Source organism: Gadus macrocephalus, chromosome 16 (genome assembly GCF_031168955.1).
Source record: "Gadus macrocephalus chromosome 16, ASM3116895v1".
Taxonomy (NCBI): Eukaryota; Metazoa; Chordata; class Actinopteri; order Gadiformes; family Gadidae; genus Gadus; species Gadus macrocephalus.
This window is the reverse complement of record NC_082397.1, coordinates 2,770,960-2,789,312: the sequence shown is the minus strand read 5'-3', so window position 1 is coordinate 2,789,312 and position 18,353 is coordinate 2,770,960. Positions and strand designations below refer to the sequence as shown.

Here is an 18,353-nt window from a genome sequence, read left to right as displayed (position 1 = left end):
CGAGTTCGTTTTTTTTTCGTTTTTTTTTTACATTTAGGTAGTTCTTTGCAAGTCTTCCTACACCCAAAGTTTCAAGTGATTTGGCAATGTCAATGTCAGTTTTTTATGCCAATAAAACTATTTATAATAGATAAACAGATACATTGATCGATCGATAGACAGATAGATAGAAAGAAAGAAAAAAGAAAGAAATAATGAAAGAAAGAAGGAAAGAAAGGGAGCTATCTGGATAAATGGATTGATAAAAAATAGGAACATGAGAAATCATTTTAGTTGACGTTGAAAGCCCATTGTTGTGCTTGAATAAAGTGCCGATGGTCTACTTATCCGATTATGAATGGGACGCGGCCCATCCCAGAACCAGTCGAAGCACCACATCGCTGACCTACAAAGTGATAGCGTTAATATTTTCATAATAGAGAGGTGTGAGCTCGGTGCACTGTATGGTTAAGCTGTAGAAGTGCACAAAGTAAACAACCTAGTGTTCACCTTTGCTCTTGAAATCTTTATTTAGTATTATTAAGTTATCCAGGGAGGGCAGATGGCGGCGATGAGAAGTGTGAAGCTCTCTGGGGTCTGTTCCCAAGCAGTGAGACAGATGACAGGGATGAACGCATGCAGGTTGCTTCAACAACGGAGTTTCAGGGTTCATGTGAGTACCAATGAGCAATAATGATGTCCAGTAAAGTTAGATTGCTGCCTGACCATCTAGCTGGCAGTTCGCATATCCAACCTTATAGCTTCACTGGCTAACCAGCTTCAACATGCTAGACCTGTATGGCAGCCTTACTCCAGCGAACCAACTCGTAATGTGTGTTTATAGACACGGTGTCATCATACAAACACATTAATCTCACCTTAATCTGACCTTAATCTCAGATTTTCCGAGTTTATTTAAGCAAAAAATGACTTTATCCTAAACAGCCACCCTATTGGTCGAACCCAGGGGAGTGTTTCCACCCGGAAATGGTGGAAATTATTGGTATTAAACTACACTTAAAAAAAGTGTATTGGATTGTATTTCATGTTTTATTCTTCTGCTCAGCTGATTGATTTATTGTCCTTTTTCATCAACTTTGAAAAGCTTTGGCTTCTTTCTTGACCACTTTGAGAGTTGTGGCATTGCTCCTTCGATGCAACGGAGGATGCTGCAGTTCCAGGAACGCATTAATACTCTCTTTCCCATCACTTCTGGTTTGGAAGGTTTATTCCACTCAAATACTACTTTCTGTCAAGCTGCTTATAGCTTTCGCAATACGACTTTCTGTCTTCAAAGTCAATGTCAAAGTCAAAGTGTCATTTGTGCAGAAAGGGTCATTCTTTTCATTATTTTCTTCTTTTCGACGTGGAAAGCAAACAATACGTACGAGGCATAGTAGATTAAAAATATGTGGCAATAAGTGCAACATAATAAAATGTACTTAATAAATAGTAAATAGAATAAAAATAAACAAAAGAACACTTTCAACAGTTCCAAAGAATATAAACAACAGAAAAAAAGTTCAAAGCAGTTTTGTAATACAATGAGGAAGTATTGAATTCAGTCTAAAGTTGAATGTGCTGCTGAATATATCCATACATTAAGATAATGTACATTGAATGTACTGATTTGTCATATTGTATAGCATTGCTATGCCATGTGTGAAAGGGTGCAAGACGGCAATCTTCCAAAATGTAGGGGCGTTTGTGAATTGTGAAAACCACTCGCAGTTCCTGAAAGGTGTCTCAGTAATTTACTGGGATCTATGTGTGAAAGGGGCTATGGTTTCACTTTCACCCCATCATAGCACCCCTCAACCAAAGCCACCTCTGCACACCTCCACTGGTCACTGGTCAATCCACCCCCTTCACACCGCCATGCTCCATCCCTCCACCACATCCACCCTCTTAATCCCGGCCCCCCCCCCCCCATTCACCTCTTCATCCATTCAGCCACCTCCAACCTTCCCTCCACCCAAATCACCCCTTCACTCCTCCATCCCTCCGCCATAGCCATCCACCCCTTCACATCCCTCCACCTGAGACACTCTCTTCCAACCGCTCCCCCGCAGCTATCTTCATCATACGTTTACATTTACATTTTACATTTAGGGCATTTAGCAGACGCTTTTATCCAAAGCGACTTACAATAAGTACATTTGTCATAAGAAGTGCATCAATGTATCGCTGTCGGTACAGAAAGGATGTTCATAGAACCAAGTGCAAGTACCACAATCGCTAGGCTAACCAATTCCCCGTGTTACAGCCATGATAGCAGCTACTGCAGTTGCTACACAGTTAAGTACTACAATACAATACAATACAATGTACAATACAATATGTACAATACAATACAATACAATACAATACAATGTACAATACAATGTACAATACAATACAATACAATACAATACAATACAATACAATACAATACAATACAATACAGTGTACAATGGTGGCCAGAAGGGGGAGGCTGGCTATGCAGTGTCGAGGTGGACTCCTTTTCGGAAGATAGTGAGCGACTCTGCGGTCCTGAGAGCGGCAGGGAGCTCGTTCCACCAGTGAGGTCCCAAAACCGGGAAAAGTTGTGACTTTGCTGAACGGCCTTTGCTAGCTCTTAGCGATGGCGGTTCCATTATATTCTCTGTCTTAAGAATAGTATTGTACATGGACATGTACAATTAAAATGGGACAGCTGAGAAGGGGACAATGGATATGTGTCCCTCCTCAAGCGTCTTTTGGATTTAGTTTTTGCTAAAGAACTTGGAGCGAACAATCTACCGGCGGACCTTGACAAACTCTGTATCAACGGCCGACCTGACTCACCTTAACTGAAACACTTAAAACAATCGACCAGGCGCTGAAACCTCTTTTTGCTGAATTGGAGGAGATTATGTCCACCATTGAGTCCCACACCCAACAGTTGTCAGATATGGACACAGTGATGACGGATCACCGTGACCGGATTGTAGCCCAGAGCGAAAACTGCTCTCGACTGCAGTCAGGCAACAAACCGCTTAAGGTGCAATAATCCGCGGGTGGTATGTTTCCCGGGAAAGTTGGAAGGGGGAGACCCTTTGGTGGGGTGACTTCGTGGGATCCCGGGCGTTGGCTTCCTCAGACCCACAGCAGAGCGTGACGCATTGGCCCACTGTGGATGGAGATACCGCTGCCATGCTTGGTCATTATCATATTGTTTTGTTTTTATCCTCTTTTAACTTCCTGTTATTCTCTTCTGACTATCTGTTAGTAGCCTATAGGTTTATCACAGCAAATTGTACCGTTATTTCCCCACTAGAGTGCGCCAGATGTGTATCATTAGTCTACTGTGCTACAATTCTCTCGTTTTTAAATAAAAACAACCTACCTATCATTCGCTGCCTCTGAAAAAAATAAATAAAATAATAATTAATTCCCTACCTACCCATGACCTCAACTGACAACCAACAGGAACCAAACTTTTTTTTTTTTAGGCCTTACATGTGCTTTTATTAATTCTCATCACGTGTTTATAGGTTCATTAATAATCGTTTCATTATACAGCTGTATATTTCAGAGCCTCCCTGATTAATAGAGAGTAAGGTTTTCTGTTGAAATGCATCAGAAATCCAACAACATATTAACCTGCAGTCTTTATCATTCAACCATTGAAATTGGTTGTGGGGGGCAGATGGGGTTAATATGAATTTTCTTATTAGTGTCTTTAAACATATTCTTGGTCTACTGACTTGTTTTGTCTATTTGTTTGCTGCATTTCCATGTTCTCTTCTCCTAATGGCCATAATAAGCCTAAATGGCTTATTATGGAGTAAACTCAGATTTTTTGGTCTGTGTACCTGTATTCGATTTTTGTCTTGGAATGTGAAAGCTTTGGTACGTGATCGATTTCTAATCTCAAAGACTTGCCTAGTAAAATAAAGGTTGAATAAAAAAAGAATCCTGAATTGATTGGCTCTGATAATATTAGTTTTTCTGTGCTTGCAGGTATCGTGAACAAGCAGTCCTTTGATTCAATACGTTTGTTAGGATAAGTCGTGTGTCTAATGTCGTTATGTATGCTTTACCCATGTCCCTTTGTAGGGGGTGCGCCGGCAGCAGACCTTTGACCCCGCAGACAAGCCTCAGTTCCCCGGAGCCTCTGCTGAGTTTATAGACCGTCTGGAGTTCATCCAACCCAACGTCATCTCGGGGATCCCCATTTACCGGGTGATGGACAGGCAGGGTCAGATCATCAACCCCTCAGAGGACCCGCAGGTATGACGGGGCCACTTCAACCCGTTTCCCGGGTGTGCACCGTGTGGTGGACCACACCCTGGACACCTTCCGTGTTGTATTAGTGTGTCGAGGAAGAATGTAGCAAATCCGGTTCAATATGAACCGGATTCTGAACACATTCGTCACGGATATGCCATGTCTTTTGTTTTAGTATCTTGCCACTTGCTTTTAGGAATTTCCAAAATGGCCTGCCAAACATTTATTCAATTAAATATACGTAGCTCTCTTGTTTGTTTTACCACCAGTAACGTCACAGTCTAGTACATTTCTTTGTTCAACCTAGCGATTGTTGGTACTTGCACTTGGTAGTATAAACATCTTTACTGTACCGACAGCAGCATATTGTTTCACCTCTTCTGACGAATGATCATAAAGGCTTTATAATATAATATATTTATATCATATCTATTTATTTAGATTATAGGGTTAGGGTTAAGCAAAGAGCCAACCGGAGATAAGTTTAAATGATGTATTAACTGTTTCATTAACAGTCTTGATCTGGCATTGACATGGGTGATGACAAATATTTTTACTTATTGTTTCCTGTGATTCAGTGTAGGCCTACTTTACCAAGTATACAACCATATAGCACATAAGCTATCACTTTAAAACTTGCAGGTCTTCCTTGGTTATGATTTGGAGAGGTCAATGTCGGCGACAGTCTATGGCGACATTTTTCGATGGACGATAGTCTTTCAGTTTGACTACTTCAGTTCAGCCCATGCAACTGTTAATCCACACTAGCATGTACTTTTCATTTATACTTGAGTAGGATTACTTCAAGGAGTTTTTCACACACGGAAACGACTTGTGAAAGATGTGAACGAAGATGATGAATTTATTAAATGGAGCCAAAACGACAATTAAAATGCTGTACACTATAAAAGTCAAGTAGGCAAAGGAAGCTTTCAGTGTCTACCATACCTAAGATTAAAAAAAGGGGGCTGTGTCTGTTACATTTTTATCGAAATATTGGAGATCACCGTTACCGCCCAGACTAAACTCGGTAGTGCTCTGTGTTAACAAGCTGTCGTATATTTTCATAAAGGAAGACCATGCATATCCGTCAGCTCCACAAATTAACAATAATTCATATAATGCGAACTAACTAAGAACCCTTAGATAATGAGCAAACAATGATATCCATATCTGACAAAGAAACATCCTGTTCATTTATAACTCACTATTAAAGAAATCTGTGATAGGTATCGGATGGTCTGATCACAGATTGAAATGCATAACCGTCTTCCATTAGACCAATCCTGTGGTCCTCCTCTGTGCGGATTCGCCACATTGTGACCCTTTATTCCAACCCTCAGCTTTCCAAAGAGACCGTGCGGAATTTCTACCAGAAAATGACTCTCCTCAACACCATGGATCGGATTCTGTATGAATCTCAGAGACAGGCAAGTCAAGGGCCCAAATCAAAGTCTCTTAGATTTAGAGTGGAAAGGTTCCGGGTTTGATCCCCCGTGTCCACAGTCTTAACGTGTAGGCATCCATGAGCGAGCAAGATCACCTCTACCTGCTCTTAATTAATGATCTTAAAATGCACTGCAAGTCAGTTATTGTGACTAAATAGTATAGTTCAGTATAGTAAATCATATTAAGCTGTGTTACCCAGAAGGGCGGTAGTAGGACAAAGACACCGGTTGTTGTGTGTTAACGGTCCGACTGCTGCAGGGTCGAATCTCCTTCTACATGACCAACTACGGAGAGGAGGGTACCCACATCGGCAGCGCGGCTGCCCTGGAGCCTAGTGACCTGGTGTTTGGACAGTACAGAGAAGCAGGTAAGCTTCAGGGTCTGGGGAAATGTTTACCCCCTTCATTCTGCTCCTCAGTTAAAACAAACAATGTCAAATAACCTCCTCCGTAATGCAAACAAAAATTACAATTGCCTTTGTCAAGGGGTAATGACGACCAGTATACGTGTGCTGTTCTGCAGTGTTGATGGTGGATATCATATGACGACCAGTATACGTGTGCTGTTCTGCAGTGTTGATGGTGGATATCATATGACGACCAGTATGCCAACCCGTCATTGAACCCTGCACTCTTACGTAGGCTGGCTGTCCTTGTCAGCTCGCAGGCTTCTTCACTGATACACCTTCATTTACAAAGCAACTACGGGACTACCCCCTTCATATCTCTGCACCTACGTCCCTTTTAAATCAAATTCATCATACAGCTTGCGCTCTCTGGACTTCTTATCCACCTCAGTCCCCAGAACTCGTACTGAGTTTGGAAAGAGGGCCTTCATGTACTTTGCTCCCTCCGCCTGGAACACTCTTCAAGAAACACGCAAATTGCAGGAACTCATCACTATGAATGATTTTAAAACTCGACTCGCATGTCTTCTAATGGCAAATCTTTCTTGCGTTTGTCAATGTTTCACTGTATAGTATTTTATCATTGCCTCAGAATTGTTCTTCTTCTTTTTTTTTTTTCATGTCTGTGCTTTCTATTTCTATTTCTTATCTTATATTTCATTCATCATAACTGCTGCCATTTTCGCCAGGCCTTGCTCGAAAAAGAGGTCATTTGTCTTTAAGCAATTTTGCCTGGTAAAATAAAGGTCAAGAATATATGTACTGTTCTGTAGTGTTGATGGTGAATATCATATGACGACCAGTAAACACGTACTGTTCTGCACTGTTGATGGTGAATATCATATGACGACCAGTAAACACGTACGGTTCTGCACTGTTGATGGTGAATATCATATGACGACCAGTAAACACGTACTGTTCTGCACTGTTGATGGTGAATATCATATGACGACCAGTAAACACATGCTGTTCTGCACTGTTGATGGTGAATATCATATGACGACCAGTAAACACGTACTGTTCTGCACTGTTGATGGTGAATATCATATGACGACCAGTATACATGTGCTGTTCTGCAGTGTTGATGGTGAGTTGCTGACGGCTCTGTTCTCCGGTAGGCGTGCTGTTGTACCGTGGCTTCCCCCTGGACTCCTTCATGGCCCAGTGCTACGCCAACGCAGATGACCTGGGGAAGGGACGCCAGATGCCGGTCCACTACGGCAGCAAGGACCTCCACTTCGTCACCATCTCCTCCCCGCTCGCCACCCAGATACCCCAGGGTGAGCGGTCTGTTCGGGAGTCGACGCGTGATCGATTCCCTCTCATATAAGCTGTTCACCCAAGCCCTCAGGAATTGGTGTTCAATTCCCTTTTGTATCGGGAGTTGATTGATTTAAATAAGGCAAGGCAGTACTTCCGAGCAAGCCTGTACTTGTGTAAGGGTTTGATATTGATTAGTTTGAACTAAATCACTGTGTATAACTACCGGTAAAGTGTACTTCTTACACACGGGTCATTGCAAAAACAAACGCACCGATCAAATTTGAACAAATTTGTAAAAGGAGAATAGAACTGGCTTTTTGCATTGTTGTCAGAGAAGCCACTTAACTGGTTTTCTTAAACTCACAGTGGTACAGTTCAGTGGCGGCTGGTGGTTTTTAAAGTGAGGGAGGAAGGACTGAGTGCTTTGTTGCCACTGCCCTGCTTGCACCGTTAGTGGAAGCATGTGAGTTGTTTTGGGGAACTACAAAACAGCAGGGAGGGATAATTATGTTAACAAACAGAATGGTCAGAATAACAAACAGTTAAAAGAACAACAAGAACATTATTCACAACCATTTGCATGGGCTGTAAAGCCTAACATTGTTTGAGGCAAATGTGGATGTTAGTGGCTGTTTCAGAATGTCGGTCATGGTGTTAAGCCAATTAAGATTGAGTAGATCAAGTCAATCCTGACCGTAGTCAATACGCTCGTAGAGACTACGAGCGTATTCTCTACGGTGTGCCGCGTAACCCTTGTCTCTGTGAGCGTATAGAAACTGTCCCTGTGCAACGCCGTCGGCCGTGCTGACCTAACGGGGCGTGTGTTGTGTCAACAGCGGCCGGCTCGGCCTACGCTCTGAAGCGAGAGAACCTGAACCGCGCGGTCATCTGCTACTTCGGCGAGGGCGCGGCCAGCGAGGGGGACGCCCACGCCGGCTTCAACTTCTCCGCCACCCTGGAGTGCCCGCTCATCTTCTTCTGCAGGAACAACGGCTACGCCATCTCGACGCCCACCAACGAGCAGTACCGCGGCGACGGCATCGGTGAGAGGAGCGGGCAGCGCTGATGTCCCACGGACGTGGGTATCGAAGTCGGTTAAGACGAGCTGGTTAGCCTATGGAGATTTAGAAGATGGCTGGGACACACTTGTTCTAATCTATTAAGATAACAAGAGGGACGTTTACGAAGAACAACCTCAAATATACACATTCCTCTTAGTGGATCAGAACCTGCCAACACACCAACATCGGCTTCATTCTGAATGTATGCCTGTATACTAGGGCCCGACCGATTTATCGGCCTGCCGATTTAATCGGCCGATTATAGCCTTTTTGAAAATAATCGGCATCGGCCAAAAAGACGCCGATTACAACCGATTTTTTTTAATTTTTTTAAAAAAATTTTTTTTATAAATGTTATTGCGATTAGTATCCTGCAGATTGCGCTCCTACTCGCCTTGCTAACTAACAACTTTAGCTGGAGTAAAAAAGGAGATTGAATTTTACCGTGCAACATGAAAGCACGCTCGCTCAGGCAGCTGCGCGCTCACCTCACCAATGTACACAAGACGCGTTGTTTGAGCATGTTGTGCCTGTTTTTCTTTAGGTCCCAGGCCATGTTAATTTGTTATACTGTAGACTCTAACGGTGAGACCATACTGCTCAGCACGCACGTGTTAGTCACTGCTCACGAGCGCAGCACATTGGGAGTTATTTATTTATTTTACATTACACTCATTTTTGACTGTAAATGTATTCTAAAACACTCAAAGGTTCTGCATTCAATTCACATATTCGTCAAAAGTGTTTAAAGTATATTTAAGGTATCAAAAACTACGTTTTATATATATATATATATATATATATATTTTTTTTTTTAATCGGCCGATTAAATCGTAATCGTAATTTTTCTCTGAAAATAATCGGCATCGGCACTCAAAAATCAATATCGGTCGGGCCCTACTGTATACTCGCTTCAGTAATTCTCTTTGGATAAAAGAAAAGTCTGTTTTACTAGCAAATACGGGTCGTAGCTTCGTTCAGTGAACGTCGAGGTTCCTCCAGGGAGCCTCCATGGAGACGGACCTCACTGGGTGCGGCTGAGGGGAGAGAAAGGTTGGCCGTTTGCCGACTAGCTGCCCTGCCAATACAGCTGTGAGGAAGAACTAAAGACAGTGATGAGCGAAGCGTGATTAATACATTCATTCATGAATCACTTTGTCCGTTTTCAGGTATGGCTCTCTGGCCACCTCGTCAGTGCCCATGGAAACGTCTAAACAAACCCAGCATAGCTAAACTGACTCATTAATAAAGGGATTCCTCTTTAATGTTTTCATAACTGAGCTGCTGCTCTCACCTCCTCAATTCAGGGGAAGGCTGGGCAGCTCAAGGTGTGACGGACGGTCTTCCTTCCTTCCTTAGTATTATTATTATTAATATTAAACTCAATGATTGATATGAGTTTGTGGTTTTGAATAAAAGCCCTGGGGAGGTACGGTCATAAATTAGCTGCCGCTCCTACACCCTGTCAATCCAAGTGACGCCAATCTAATGGGCTGTTACATTATAGCCACTCACTTTAATAAACTTGTATTGAACTGGAATTAAGGGAGAAATCTGCATGTGAATGTTTGATCTCACCCCAATTCTGGTTAGTGTTTTAAATGCAACGCTGATGCGCCCATACCAGCCTTTGAGCCGTCTTCTCCGGTGTGTGTGTGCGTTTCAGCCGCACGCGGGCCAGGCTACGGCATGATGTCCATCCGCGTGGACGGCAACGACGTGTTTGCCGTCTACAACGCCACAAAGGAGGCCCGGCGCCGGGCGGTGGCAGAGAACCAGCCCTTCCTCATCGAGGCCATGACCTACAGGTTAGTCGGGGGGCCAGGTGACATGGAGGAAGGGCTGAATGCTTTTATAGGAGCAGGACGGGACGGGCTGAAGGAAAGGCTTTTAACGGATGAGAGGAAGGCGAGATTAGATGCCAGAACAGGAAAGGATTGGAGATGAGTGGAGACCCGACCAGTAGTGTGATTACTTTTTTATTTTATTTTTTATGTACTTATTTGCTGTGAGAGAGAATAATTAAGCAGATAGTTCAGACGTTATTTTGGATCACTGCAACTTATTTTATATAAATGCTGTGGACAGCATTAGCAACATTTCCTGTTTCAGTTAGTCAGCTACGCACCGCAAGCGTGAGACGTCTTGAGGTAGCAACCATCCTGTAGTTTTTTTTTTTGTTTTGTACATTGCTTGAGGAACTGGTTTTAAGCTTGCCATCATATTCTGACTAGTGAACTTGCATTTCCCTATATGGTCAGTTCCCTTTAATTTGAACGATATAACGATTCATAGTTGCTGACTCATTCAACCTGTTCTCAAAACGGTCCCAACCCCCAAGTGTTGAGCATTATGACAGCGAGGTTCACTCCCCCCCCTCCCATCCAGGATCGGCCACCACAGCACCAGTGACGACAGCTCGGCCTACCGCTCGGTGGACGAGGTCAACTACTGGGACAAGCAGGACCACCCCATCTCCCGCCTGCGCCACTACATGACGGCGCGCGGCTGGTGGGGCGAGGACGACGAGCGCTCCTGGAGGAAGGAGTCCCGCAAGATGGTGATGGAGGCCTTCGAGAAGGCCGAGAAGCGCCACAAGCCCCGGCTCGACCTGCTCTTCACCGACGTCTACAAGGAGATGACGCCCAACCTGACCAAGCAGCGCGACAGCATGTGGAAGCACGTGAAGCAGTACAAGGAGCACTACCCGCTGGAGGTGTACGAGAAGTAACCCCCGCACACAAGGCTGGCCCCGCGGGAGGCCGTGCGACGCCCCTCCTGAGTCTCCCCCCCCCCCCCCCCCCCGGTGGGAGAGAGAGAGAGAGGGTTGGTGGGTTTGGTATGTTTAGAGTTCTAGTTTTGATAAGACTTCAGTGTTTCCTCTCCACGAAGAGAAGGGGTGGTGTGTGTGTGTACCTTCACGATGTATTCCAGCTCTAGATTTTGTGCCTTATGTTACAGTGACTTTCAAGGTTACCAACCTTCTTCCTATAGTACCTTTTTTCCATTCATCAATCTGTTGTACACCATATTATTCTACATTACCCTAGAAATGTACAAACTGAGCAATAAATACTACAACCATGAACTATAACCTAGTTGTTCCTAGAGGAACAGTGCTTCCCCCCCCCCCCCTCATAGAACCTATCAACCTTATTTCTGTTACAACACATCCTTGAGTGTCAGGTCTTCAGTGAAATAAGTTAACATGTTTGTCTGTTTGAAACGCTAATAAAAAAATAATGGAAGATTCCAGCATTCTTTTTATTTGACAATAAGTTTCACACAACCCTGATGGAAGTAAAGGTAATAGACTTGCTTAAATAACTTTAAACATCCCAGCAACAGCCTATCACAGCTGGTTTAAGTTTGAATCTATAAAGGCTGAACGGGTCTGGTTCAAACTGCAAGAAAAGGGGAACCTTTTCTAACCTTGACGATTTTCTAAGCGTTAACCATAGACCTTCAGCCTTTGTAAAGGCATCCTGCATCCTGCCATAAAGTAGACAGTACTGGGAGTGTACATCCCGTTGTAATGTTTATAGTACACCTCTGTGATGCAGAGGCTTTTCCAACGGACATAAATAATGAGTCTTTGCAAGCCATTTCAAATCGATCCATCCGCCAGTGACGTCAGCAGTGAGAGTGTCCCCCCCCCCCCCAGTTGCATGTTGAATCGACCCAGCCCCCAGCCCAACAGGTGGTCAAGTCCACCACGGACGTGTTGTAGGGGAATCCAGCTATCCACCCCCCACAACGGGCGATGCATCAGGGTTGGACGCCGCCCTCTCGCGGTGTCCCGCGGCCGAACGACCGGTGAGATCTGCCAATCCGCCCTCGCACCGCCGGCCGCAGAGACTCGTGTCCTCCGCGACGGCGCTCAGCAGGTGAGCGAGGGGCTGTGGATGCCCTTCCAGAGGCGCTTCACCTCGCGCGGCGCGCGCCGGTGGATCACCATCAGCGTCTTGTGAACGCACATGTTCTCCCGGTCGCTCTCCGCCACGTCGAACGTCTGGAAGCCCGGGTGCTTCTCGGGCGCCACGCCCAGGGCGTGGATGCACATGCCCACGTAGACGTCGTCGATGGGGAACAGGGGAATGAGGCTGGACAGCTGCGCCAGGCGCCCCAGCAGGGCCCCCGAGAAGAGGAAGCCGCCGCCGCCGGCGTACGGCGGGTACGCGCCCTCGTAGTACGACGGCGGGATGTAGTACTTGCTCTTGGGGTCCCGGATGGGGCTGGCCGGGCTGATCACCTGGCCCACGTAGAGCCGCGACGCCGGCTCCGGCGCCAGCGCCCGCAGGTACTCCAGGATGGCGGGCGTGTTGACGAACACGTCGTCGTCGCCGCTGAAGACGAAGGACGCGTCGCGGCAGTTGCGCCACGTCCACTTGAAGAAGGCGTCGAACTTGAGGGTGAGGTTGAACAGGGACTCGTGGAAGTCCCACTGGAGCACGTCCCGGTGCCGCCGGGCCTCGTACTCCAGCAGCGGGGACAGGTCGGGGTCCAAGTTCGACGAGCTGCCGAGCAGGAAGATGGTCTGGACGCGCAGCCCGCCCAGGTACACGCCTTCCGTCCCCCAAGTCTCCCGTACCGCTTGTCTCCGCTGGAAGTTGGACGGGGCCGACTTGATGGCCAGCAGGAGGAAAGGGCCGTTCCCTTCCGAGGTGCAGTTTTTGGGCTCCCTCAACAGGGGGGGGTTGCGGCAGTGGCACATGCGTAGGAAGTTCTTGTGCAAGTCCGGGTAGGTGTCAAAGTCGTGCACGTTAGTCTTCAGCACCTCGAGGCTCGCCTCCTCGCACTCCTTCCAATCCGCAGGGGGCGTGACGGCGTGGGATCGATCGTTCTGCCTCAGGAAGACGTGCAGCAGTCGGCTCCAGTAGGCCGTGTTATGGGGGAAGAACTTCCGAAAGTCGTCTGACACCGTGACGTTGAGGACCGGGTGCTTGGACGCTGCCGCCAGCTTAGCCAGAGCCGGAGCCGGAGTCGGAATCGGAGACGGAGTCTTAGGCCTCCAGACCGGCTTCCCGCGGGGGTCCGGACGAGAGGAGCCGGGAGACAGCGGCTCCTGATCCGCAAGGCGCGCATCAGCCGTGTCTATCTGCCAGTTGGAGAGGACTAGGACGAGGAACACGGCGCCGAGCAGAACCATGGCCATCAGGGATCGGAGGCGCCTCATCGCTCCTGAGGGAAGGAGGTGAGTCGAAAGGAATTGAAGCCGTTGCACTTTTCCTCGAAGATTCATGTCACTGGAAGGAAGGTAGCATCTAAAACGTAGTTCCAGGGGACAGCAGAATATTATTTAACAGGCTTATTATAACAAACACCTCATATTCTCCCCCCCACCCCCTCTCTATTAATGCATAACACAGTCTATCTGGCTTTTCTACTCAGTCAAACAATCTAATCCGACAAGCAGAACAACATAATTAGCTGATTTTCCACTCGAAAGAGGAAGAACCACTCAACCCCTCTCAAGCGCGGATAACCTCTGATTGGCATCTGCTGATTAAGGGCTGATGCAACACTGTCAGGGGTCCAGGGAAGATACGGCCAAACCATGTACACCTTGTTAGGGCTAGTGAACAGCATGACCGAAGATGACCCTACCTGTTTACTGCAGTAAGATGGCCCCCGAGGAGCCAGGGCTGCTGGCGTCCCTCATGGGGACCCATGTTGTTTATGATACAGCAGCACAACTAGATCATATCTCCTTTAGACCGCACGAACACGTCTGCTAAGGCTTCTCCCTCTCTGCCTCCACCAGTCTGTCACTGCTAATGTCTAATGCCTGCTTCCCCCATTTCTTGTCTATTTCCACTTCTTATTTATAGATTTGTATCTCATGTTTTCGGAAGTTTCCGTTACTGGGATGGGTGACTTAGTCGTAATGACCAGAAATGTGGCGATCCATCTCAAAATAAACAACCAGCAACATGAACAAAGTGTGACGGGAAGAGAACACAACAGCTCATTATAAGTTAAGAGTGGCTGGTCGAAAACACGTTGTGCTAGTAGTTGTTGTAGTTGACCACGCCATGCCAAAAAATAAAAGGAAAACTACAAAACTACAACTTTATATCCATAACCTTGAGGTGATGCCTGTTAGAGTTGTAAATAATACAACCAAATCAAAGTCTTGCTTCATAGGGTGGGGGAGATATAATTGAGAGGTGTAGTTCAAGGTTTACATGTAATGATTAAAGCCTTTCCACAAAAACAAATAATTAATATTTGTCCTCCCATAAGACTAACAAGGCTTTCCCTTCACGTTATCTGATGGATGATTAACTGGATGACGTAAACCCCACAGCTTCCGCTCTCGTGCTTAATTAGACAGGAACTCTTAGTTAGAAAACAATTTAAAATCAGTCGAGACCCTCATGTGAAGTCCTGAGAGTAAAGCCCCCTTGACATGATCAACGCGAAAACGCTGTGCGCTAGTGCTTCTATCAACAACCCCTCCATTCATATGATAAGAGGCAAAGCGCAGCGCGAGCGCAGGTCGGACCGACCACGTATTAATATAATTATTATGTATTTAACTAATTGATAGTAGCCTTGTTTTTTTGCGTCGTACCTCGACGTTATAAAGCGTCAAGCATCCTTAGCCCTTAACCCTAATTGTAAGAAAAAGCTGTATAAAAGGTAAATAAGTAGCACGTACTGTACCTTGCTTGTCGCTACGCCACACGTCACGCACTGCCGGAGAGAAACCCCAAGTAACATTAATGAGTCAACCAAGTGCTGACAAAAGATACTCCCCGCCCCTCATCGACCTGTGACAATAGTCCCTCCCTTCCTCGGAGACTCCATCCATAGGCCTACAGGTGAGACTCACTTTCATTTCGAAAATACCAACTCGTGTTTCCAGAGTTTGGGTTGTTTCAACAGTAATTTACTTTTTTACCGTTTGAAACCCAGCAATACAACCACGTATATTGTATTATGACGACTTTTCTCGCTAACTCTATACTATATATATACCAGAGTACTTCAACAGGGGGTCCGCGGAGGTACTACAGAGGGGTCGCGAAAGTTTTGGTTGATTAGACTTTTTTTATATATATATTCCCCCGCAATTTTTTCCACAAATGTCTTTAAATACACATTAACATTAATCCAACACAATAGCCGCGTTTACATGGACTATTTTGATCCGATTTCGAATCGGAATAGATCTCTATGGAGTTAGATTCATGCCAAAACCCCTCACACACGTAAAACGTGTTTTGCTCACGCAAAACGTGTTTTGCTCACGCATAACGATTCACACGCACACAAAACGTGTTTTACTCACGCAAAATGATTCACACACACGCTCAGTGTGGTTTGCAAATGCAAAACATCATTCACAAACTAAAGCATTTTGCTTCAGAAACAAATACAGTATGTTTTACACAAAGTACAAAAAAAAATCCTTCAAGTACACAAAACAATTCTACAAGTACGGAACACGAAAGCTGCGCGTGGATCGGAATGCATTTGCGCACGGATCGGATTGCATTTGTGTGAGGAACAGCAAGGCGGAAAATTAGTGCCAAAAGTCACGTGACAAATAAATGTCCTGTTATTCACACTACACAACAGCAGGTGGCGGTGTTGAGTCAGTTTAAGGACGCCAGGACGATCTTTTTTCTCCCCAAAATCTTTATTTGATGCCGGCCAAACGTGTGTGGATTCAACTCCATACTATGCGACTTGCCGCCCCTTTGTCACGGAATCGTACGACACGGAGAAAAGCTAGTTTGGGAGATTAAATTGAACAAAATGAGCGGCCAACAGGTGAGTCCAATGGAAGTGTCGCCACTCTGTTTTGGAATCAAATAAAGATTTTGGGGAGAAAAAAGATCGTCCTGGCGGCCTTAAACTGGCTCAACACCGCCACCTGCTGTTGTGTAGTGTGAATAACAGGACATTTATTTGTCACGTGACTTTTGGCACTAATTTTCCTCCTTGCTGTTCCTCACACAAATGCAATCCGATCCGTGCGCAAATGCATTCCGATCCACGCGCAGCTTTCGTGTTCCGTACTTGTAGAATTGTTTTGTGTACTTGAAGGATTTTTTTTTGTACTTTGTGTAAAACATACTGTATTTGTTTCTGAAGCAAAATGCTTTAGTTTGTGAATGATGTTTTGCATTTGCAAACCACACTGAGCGTGTGTGTGAATCATTTTCCGTGAGTAAAACACGTTTTGTGTGCGTGTGAATCGTTATGCGTGAGCAAAACACGTTTTGCGTGTGTGAGGGGTTTTGGCATGAATCTAACTCCATAGATCTCTTCCTATCATGCAAATGTAGGCTACTATATTTACTCTCACCAACTGTCTCACAAACATCAAAACCTGGATGGACAACAACTTCCTCAAACTCAACGCCAATAAAACTGAAATGATCATATTAGGCCCAAAAACCATCATCCCCACCTCCCAGAACTTCTCACTTTGCATCGATTGTCACTCCCTCCCCCCTGGTAAGAAACCTCGGCGTCATCATGGACCCCACGATCTCCTTGAAGTCACACATAAACAGCGTCAGGAAAACAACCTTCTTCCACCTCCGCAACATTGCACGTCTTCATCCTCAGCTGCCGAAACAATTATCCACGCCTTCATCACTTGCAGACTCGACTATTACAATATAATTATGTATGGCCTCCCCGCCACTATTCTTCAAAAATTGCAATATGTTCAAAACTAACTCCCCCTCCAGAGAACGGATTACTCCCATCCTCCGTCAACTTCATTGGCTTCCAATAAAACAACGCATCAATTTCGAGATTTTCCCCACCACCTACAAAGCGCTAAACAACTTTGCACCCTCGTTCATAACAGATATCCTCCATCGCCACTCGCCGCCTACGCTCCGCTGATGCCAACCTTCTCACCTCCATCATTAAGACCAAGTATCGCACCCTGGGTCAGAGCCTTCGCCATCGCCGCCCCTACCTTCTGGAACTCCCTCCCTCTGGCCATCCGAAACTCTGATACACTCTGTTCATTCAAAAGTCAACTTAAAACCTATCTCTTCAGGACCACAAACAACATTTGACAAATCATCCTCCGCCATCTTACACTCTCTTAATGTGTTGCCTATTGTTGTGGTGTTGTTTATTTATTTTTCTCTTTTGTTTGATAGTCTGTATTGTCTGTATGTATTCCTTTCTTATTTGTAAAGCGTCTTTGAGTACGTAGAAAAGCGCTATAAAAAACGGATCAATAATAATAATAATAATTATTACATATATGCCATTTACAAAAGTGGTAAGTGTACGTTCGTATGTCTCTCGCGCACACCTAAACACATCCAAAGGTAATCCACAGGTGCTAGACAATAGTATTGAACACAAGAAAAAAGGAGGCCGCACACCTGACACACCTGGACTGGCTGCGACACTTTTATGTATTTGATTTTAATGAAAGCCCAGCAGAGAGGTTTTCTCTGCCTGCTCCTCCAAATAAGAAGAAGGACAGCACAGCGACGTCAGTTTCTCGTCCGGTCTTTATATCTACCCCCTCCTCCGCCGAAAACAATACGTATTTGGATGAGAGTGCGCAGCCCAGACTGTTCGGAGAGAGAAAGTGCTGTTATGTAAGGGACAATCTACATTTATGTTTTAAAAATGTCCATTTGAATAGCTGTTATGCATGATTACATGCAATTGACAGACATTGTTGATCCTGCAGGTATCAGTTTATTAGGTTATGTTATGTTTATGAATGGCAGTGGCATGGCCACCCTACTCCCTGTACCTTGCACATTCAAATTGAAAACACGACTATATGAACCTGTGTATTATTTGCATATCTTAGTATTGAATGCAAAATAACAAGGTACATTTATACATGGCACTATAGGACCAGATTAATATAAAACACAATTTTATACAATATATAAGTAGGGGGTCAGTTTGGGGGTCCCTGGCCTGGAAAACGTTGAAGACCC

General features: G+C 45.2%; 2 protein-coding genes across 4 annotated transcripts; one reads left to right on the top strand and one right to left on the bottom strand.

Moving 5' to 3' along the window:
- Nucleotides 1-320: 320 nt before the first annotated feature.
- On the top strand, nucleotides 321-11,657 carry bckdha (branched chain keto acid dehydrogenase E1 subunit alpha). Its single transcript, XM_060076462.1, has 8 exons — nucleotides 321-652; nucleotides 4,060-4,233; nucleotides 5,574-5,660; nucleotides 5,938-6,046; nucleotides 7,204-7,365; nucleotides 8,185-8,391; nucleotides 10,076-10,217; nucleotides 10,798-11,657. The coding sequence occupies exons 1-8, from the start codon at nucleotides 542-544 to the stop codon at nucleotides 11,138-11,140; spliced, it is 1,335 nt and encodes a 444-aa protein (XP_059932445.1). The 5' UTR covers nucleotides 321-541; the 3' UTR covers nucleotides 11,141-11,657.
- b3gnt2l (UDP-GlcNAc:betaGal beta-1,3-N-acetylglucosaminyltransferase 2, like) lies at nucleotides 11,655-15,196 on the bottom strand. 3 transcript variants are annotated; one of them, XM_060076461.1, is made up of 2 exons: nucleotides 15,079-15,196; nucleotides 11,655-13,590 (listed from the first exon to the last, which is right to left on the bottom strand). In XM_060076461.1, the coding sequence occupies exon 2, from the start codon at nucleotides 13,583-13,585 to the stop codon at nucleotides 12,290-12,292; it is 1,296 nt and encodes a 431-aa protein (XP_059932444.1). In that variant the 5' UTR covers nucleotides 13,586-13,590; nucleotides 15,079-15,196; the 3' UTR covers nucleotides 11,655-12,289. The 3 variants fall into 3 exon arrangements, with proteins under 3 accessions (XP_059932444.1, XP_059932443.1, XP_059932442.1); XM_060076460.1 differs by having other exon boundaries at nucleotides 11,655-13,673; nucleotides 15,079-15,166; XM_060076459.1 differs by having other exon boundaries at nucleotides 11,655-13,673; nucleotides 15,074-15,098.
- Between the last annotated feature and the right edge of the window lie 3,157 nt (nucleotides 15,197-18,353).